The 7,123-nt window shown below is 38.3% G+C and overlaps 1 protein-coding gene across 2 annotated transcripts; it reads left to right on the top strand.

The window, feature by feature from the left end:
• Window positions 1-501: 501 nt before the first annotated feature.
• Window positions 502-6,763, top strand: LOC6594401 (mitochondrial import inner membrane translocase subunit Tim17-B). 2 transcript variants are annotated; one of them, XM_002019311.2, is made up of 3 exons: window positions 502-674; window positions 6,118-6,295; window positions 6,514-6,763. In XM_002019311.2, the coding sequence occupies exons 1-3, from the start codon at window positions 531-533 to the stop codon at window positions 6,711-6,713; spliced, it is 522 nt and encodes a 173-aa protein (XP_002019347.1). In that variant the 5' UTR covers window positions 502-530; the 3' UTR covers window positions 6,714-6,763. The 2 variants fall into 2 exon arrangements, with proteins under 2 accessions (XP_002019347.1, XP_026851116.1); XM_026995315.1 differs by lacking the exon at window positions 6,118-6,295 and having other exon boundaries at window positions 6,514-6,577.
• Window positions 6,764-7,123: the final 360 nt, after the last annotated feature.

Raw genomic sequence — 7,123 nt, 5'->3', positions numbered from 1 at the left:
CTATTGTATTTTACACAATATATTAAATATGCAAATAACAGCTCGATTAATGAAAATTTGTAGCTAGCAAGAAATGAGGTGCATGAACAGTCCGCTAACAGCTAGAGTTCTGCTGACTTTAATCAGTGAACAGATACGATCTGCAATCGCAGAATATTGTGTAGACCGTAAAGAAAATAAATAAGTTGAAATGCTCGTAGCAATCCAGAAATGGATTGTGGATTGTTGCCTGTGGGAATAGACTTTTGCGGACAATCCCAGTAATAAATGGTGCCCAGTGTGATGGGGTTATTAATGTAAATGATGCTTAAGCTAAAAATATGTTGCAATGAGAATTTGCAATGAATTTAAGAGCCAAATATTATTCCGATTCTACACATTTCTAACAGCTCGATAGTGGAAAAATGCTATCGATACTATTGAAAGTACCATCGATAGTATTGAAAGTACCATCGATAATTTGAAAGTGTTCTTTTACTTGTATTACATAGTTGCCCTAAGAATCCAAATTCTGCGAATTTAAACAAGAAATGGAAGAATATGCTCGAGAACCATGTCCTTATAGGATTGTGGATGATTGTGGAGGTGCTTTCGCCATGGGATGTATAGGAGGCGGAGTCTTCCAGGCTATTAAGGGATTTCGTAATGCCCCGTCTGGTATGAGTAGAAGATTGGTAAGTAGAAGTAGAGTTCTACTCTGAATTGAAGTAATGAAACATGCCTTTTTACTTATTGACATACAAATTTTTATAATACTGTTCGCTCACGTTATTTTTACGGATAATTTGTATCTTCTATACTTATCTACGTACATGTGCATAAGCTGTTATTTTTGGCGCGTGTACCTGCAAATGTACACATGTCTGTATCCGATTATTACACTTTTAGTATATTTAGTTCACAATTTAATGTTTTATGTGAAGCACTTGCATTTGCCTTTCCAAAGGTTAATTACGTAATTCGTAATTAAGCAGCACGTGTTTGTTGTTGTTTTTCTTTATACATTCATATGTGTGTAGATATAGTGAACAAATAATGTATTCCTAATCATACCCGGTACACAAAGAGTACAGGGTATAATAGATTTGTATTCATGTACATATGCAATAGAAGGAAGTTTTTTGAAATCAGAAGATTGCATTATACATACATACGTATGAATACAGGGTGACCCGTAACAGCTTTCGCACTTTTCCAACAAACTGTGCACCTTCGCACTTTACAAAATCTTAGGTTTATTGTGTTTTCACGTAGATTTAATTTCAAACAATTAACAGATATAGAACGTTTTTAAGCGGTGGAAGCAAAACTAGCCTTTGTTCGAAATTTGCAATTTGTCAGCCGTACCACCATTAAAAACTTAATTCAAAACTAGCTTAAGATAAAAGGTTACAAAAAACAGTTTATCCGCAATCCCGATATTCCCGATGAGGTCGGTCCTGGCACTTTCATTTGACTTCTAAATCACGTAAGGCTGTTACAAGGCGTTAACGGGGAAACATTAGAAATGAGATACTATAATATATACGAAAATTTAAGCTATATTTTGATTTATTTGAAAAATAGGTTCATCAGCTATTGCGGTCCACTCAATGCAAACTGAGTACCGGATAGAATAGTGTCGCGACTCTCAGCGTTTTGAATTTGTATACTCGCTACTCAAAATAAATAAAATACTACTAAAATACTAATATAAATACTATATATTAGATTTGTGGTTCCGACCCCATTAAGTATATACATATATTCTTGATCAGCATCAATAGCCGAGTCGGTTGAGCCCTGTCTGTCTGTCCGTCCCTATTAGCGCCTAGTGCTCAAAGACTATAAGAGCTAGAGCAACGAAATTTTATATCCGGACTTCTGTGATATGTCATTGTTACAAGTGTATTTCAAAACATTGCCCCGCCCACTTCCGCCCCCACAAAGGACGAAAATCTGTTTCATCTACTATATTGAATATACGAGAAAACTTAAAACGCACAATCATAGAGCATGAGAATCATATCTATGAGATTTCTGAATCTGGATCAGATCGGATCATTTTTATAGCCAAAAGGAATAAATTAATTTGCAGTGGCTACGCAGCGCCCGACTACATGTTCAATGCTCAATGTAGCCATATTGACTATGTATCAACGTTCCTTCTCGTTCCTTCTCGGTTATGACGCATAACTCTCAGAGACTATAAAAACTAGAGAAATAAGAGCTAGAAATTTTGTATCCAGACCTTTGTGACATCACACAGAACCAAGTTTGTTTCAACATTTTACCACCAAAATATTCTTTTCTGTCATCGGAAGGTATACAAAATTATGTAAATACACCTGTAAGGCTACTGACACTTTAATAATTCGATTGATTGATGTCGATTTAAAAGACCATATCGAAAGCAAGAATGGTACCTTTCTTTAAGAAACAATTTAGAAACAGTCCTTTGACTATAAAGCTGAATAGGAAATGCAAATAACGTGGGAGTTCCCGCAGTATAATGCTGACCAAGAAATGGTTCATAGACATCTAAATTCCCCTGATGAAATGGCCTTTACAGTCACCGGACCTAAATCGCATAGATCTTAAAAAAACGATTGGTATTCTTTTATTTTATTTTGATACTTTATACCTTCAATCAAAATTATAAAAATTAAAAGAAAATATTCACTGAGGTACATTTTTATTCCAAGTATGTTTAAAGTTTATAGTTCATCTAGGAACAGTTAAACTGTGTAGAAATTAGAATGTACAAATCATAAAATTATCTGCTACTGGAAATTTCGCTAACACAATTCAAGGCTGAAGAAAGTTTACTTAAATTATTCATTAAAGATAACCGTTTTTCGATTTTTCGGAGTATACATAGCAGACGAAGTCAAACTCATAAGTTTTTAAAGGGATAGTTAGTTAGGTTAGTTTTAGCACATGTGTCGTCTTTGGCACATCTGCATAGATAGCTCTAAAAATAACAAGTAAAGTAAACGATCATGACAGGTGTAAGGCTACGAAGATTTTGTTTACCCGTCTGGCTTGAAGTCGGTCCCCGCTACTATATCTTGCCCTAGAGTAAGGGCTATGTATGTACGTTGTATCGGAGTTAAGGCCAATATTAAAAATACACTATAGATGACCACCTTTTCTGCGCAAAGTTAATAATGACTACAAAATAATGATATTCAAACTAAAAGAAAAAACAGTTTCATCAGTTGGAATAACTCAATTTAAAAATAGCTGTTGAGGTACTGAACTTTTTCAGCAGACGGGGTCGGATTAAGGACGCGGGATTGGTTCAAGAATGTGTCAGTAAGTGCTAGATCAAGACTAAATACAAGGGCACTTCAGACTCCCGCACGGCACCAGCCTAAGCAGTCGTTTTCTCGGGGTTTCTTTCTTTCTTTTTCACTAAAACATAAGTTTCAAATGAATTGCAGTACTTCACTAACTGTTCTTCTATTTATGTTTTAAATTTGAATTCCGTTCTACTCAGCGCTCGATGATAAATATGATAGCCTAAAGAAACGAATGAAGCACTGCAATATAATCAGTAAGAAGTAAGAACATATAAGCATATTTCTGCGTCTATGCATTGAGAGGGCGTCAACAGATAATTTAAGCAAATGCTCTTAAGTTAAGACGAGACGGACGGTCGGAGTATTTCTTTGCTTTAGGTTTTCGACACCCGTGTAGAATGTTTAAATTTATGAAAATGCTTTGTAGTTAGGCTAGTATGAAACGGCTTGTTGTCCAGATTTTGTTATTTAGGGTACAGAGGAGTTCCAAAAAGTGAATCGACCCGTCAGTGGGTGAATAGACTGGCTCGATAGTTTTTCTACTTCGAAAGTGATGAAGCTGTATTCTTAGGGGCTTCTCGGTTTTGTCCGTCCATGTTTCATTGCTATTCGGGCTTTGCCAAACATACCAGATGCGGCCAAAAAAATTGAGTTTAGATGCAAATTTTCTGCACTCCAACAATATCCATTGCTAACTAGCGAACCCACCAGGAGAGCGATATAGTAACTTTCCCTCGCCAAATCAATGTACACAGGGTAAAAGAGGTGTATAAACCTTGAAATACTACAATTTAGCTGATATGTAGAAACTGATAAAAAACGAGGGGGAACGTTGTGAGTTGCTGCGGACACCGCAACTCTACAGTTATACCCGATACTAAGTCAGTATGGCTCTCCTCCGGCAGACGCCGCTAATATTAAACGACACGACAAAGAGTGCGTGCGAGAGAGACAGAAAATCAGTCTGAGCGTGACGTCGGGCGCTGCGTAGCCACTAAAAATTGATTTCTTGCTTTTGGCTACAAAAATGATCCGATCTGATCCAGATTCGGCAACCGGATAGATATGGTCATTGTCTATGATTCTGCGTTTTTAGTTTACTCGATTTTGCAATATTGTGGATGCAACAGATTTTCGTCCTTTGTGTGGGCGGAAGGGGGTGGGGCGAAATTTTGAGATATACGTTTTATAGTGAGATCTAACAGGAGTGCGGATACCAAATTTGGTTACTCTAGCCTTAATAGTCTCTGAGATTTATGAATATCCCCAGATCTGCATCCTTTGCGGGGGCGGAAGGGGGTGTGGCGAAATTTTGAAACAAACTCGTCTCGGTCCGATATATTAGGAGTGTGGATACCAAATTTGGTTGCTCTAGCTTTTATAGTCTCTGAGATCTAGGCGCTAATGTTTTACTCTAAGCAAAGCCGCCTATGCTACGTGTGTGTTAGAGAGAGACAGGGCGAGAAAAAATGAAATTGTTTTCTTGATGCTGGCTATAATAATAATACGATCCAATTCAGATTCCGCAGTCTAAAAGATATCGTCATTCTCTACGATTCTGCGTTTTTGGTTTTCTCGTATCTTTAAAATTGTGGATGCCACAGATTTTCGCCCTTTGTGGGGGCGGAAGTGGGCGGGGCAAAGTTTTGAAATATTTTTGTAGCAGTGACATATCACAGAAGTCTGGATCCAAAACATCGTTGCTCTAGCTCTTATAGTCTTTGAGCATTAGGCGCTGAAGGGGACGGACAGACGGACGGACGGACAGACGGACAGACAGACATGGCTCAATCGACTCGGCTATTGATGCTGATCAAGAATATATATACTTTATGGGGTCGGAAACGATTCCTTCTGGACGTTACACACATACACTTTTACCACAAATCTAATATACCCCAATACTCATTTTGAGTATCGGGTATAAAAAAGTATATGCAATAGCGCTTCCTTGCGGAGAGGACTATCTGCGTCGCCCAGGATGGTGCAGCATACTCGAAAAAATACATCAAGGCAGGAATACCACAACGCAGTGTGCTTGGGTCGACGCTTTACTCCCTTTTCACCTACAACATGCCAAGCCCACCATGGTCCGTAGGCAAACGGGGCAGACCCTTAAGGTGGCAACGTTTGCCGACGACACAGCACTGCTTTCGAGGGCTTCTGTGTTTTGAGCAGTCAATTCACAGACATCATGTAACAATAGCTTAAGCTATTCGAAAATTGGCCCTGCCCTAATATGTCCATAGACCGAGAAAAGTGTGCAGTGGTAACACACACCCAAAGAAAGGAGACTATCCCTGGTGTCTTCCTGCACGGGGAGCTTGTTCAGCAGCGCAGGCAGCGAGAATCTGTACCTTCCAGAGCAAACTGCTGCGCAGGACCAACGATGCATCGCTAGATCCCTATGCGTCTCTCTCGTGGGAGACGTTATCAGCTAGCAAGCTGAAAGGCATGCTTCAAAGGTCAGCAGCTACCCAAACGAATTCTCATGAGACGCCGAGGCTAATACCAAATTCTGCTGACCCTGTACCGCTGATTATATTGTAATCGTAGTCATTGTATTTAACCCCAATCCATTGTAAAAGTAGCTTTAACAGTTTTAGTGCATAATGTTATCGTAAAATTAAGTTAAGTTAATTAAGTTAATTGTTATTAATAAACGAACAAAAAAAAAAAAAAAAGGAAACCATAGTTTGGTTCCCTTATATAATTTATTATTATTTTTTTATTCAGCTGATCTTCGTTACTTAGGTTTGGCTCAAAGTCCAAACTTACTTCTATATTATTGTTGTACTTATGCTGCCTACATTAAAAAAATGTATTACTTTAGATCGGAAGTATGACTGCCATAAAAACCCGCTCGCCTGTAATAGCTGGAAATTTCGCAGTTTGGGGTGGTATGTTTAGTACTATTGATTGCACGCTCGTTCACTTTCGAAAAAAGGAAGACCCATGGAACTCAATAATAAGCGGAGCTGCAACTGGAGGAATATTAGCTGCAAGAAATGGTATGAATTTTCTAAAACGGTTTCCTATAATAGAATAGAATAACCTGACTTTGACTTTTATTTTACTTTACTTTTATTTTATTTGTAAATGTGAATGATGTACATTATGGCCTTGAAGGTATATTGTATTTTAAGAGATGCTAGCAACGTACAGATGTGATGCCTTAATCCTTAAATTTTTACCTTTTTAATGAAATATAATTATTAAATATTTGTAGGTGTTCCTGCTATGGCCGGAAGTGCGATAATAGGCGGAGTTCTCTTGGCTCTAATTGAAGGTGTTGGAATATTATTCACGAGAATATCTGCTGATCAGTTCAGAAATCCACCTCCACCAACGGAAGATCCAGCCGCTCTTGGCGACCCAGCAAGCAATTTTTCGTTTGGCACCCCTACTAACCAAAAGCAATATCAATAAAATTGGTTTATTTCATAGCTCATAAATAAAATACACAAAATTCCATAAAATTAATGTGTACCTTCAGAGGGTATTATGGTTTGCTATGGTCCTCCATTGAATAAGGAATTTCACACTCTAAATAAATTGGATCGACGGTACCGTCGCACAGAGGGTCCTCAGCGGAAAAGTGGTGGCAAAAGTAATTTTCAGAGTGTGCGCTTTTGATAATATGCGAATGGAGAATTTTCCAAAATGGAAACTGAAAAAATCATCGCAGGAGTGTTTTGTGGTTTAAAGGCCTCGACAATGTTCCATCTACTTCCGGCTTGTGATCTGGCCTACTTTTAGAGATCGCTTTGCAGTGTTCTGAGGGAGACAGGCACTTTCTCGGCTCTCATATTCGCCAGCCCGACGCCTTCCTTCGCTAA

The sequence above is a fragment of the Drosophila persimilis genome, unplaced genomic scaffold (genome assembly GCF_003286085.1).
Source record: "Drosophila persimilis strain 14011-0111.01,24,50 unplaced genomic scaffold, DperRS2 tig00000000-arrow-pilon, whole genome shotgun sequence".
In the NCBI taxonomy this organism is placed as follows: domain Eukaryota; kingdom Metazoa; phylum Arthropoda; class Insecta; order Diptera; family Drosophilidae; genus Drosophila; species Drosophila persimilis.
The sequence above is the reverse complement of the archived record's forward strand: the minus strand, read 5'-3'. Positions and strand labels throughout refer to the sequence as shown.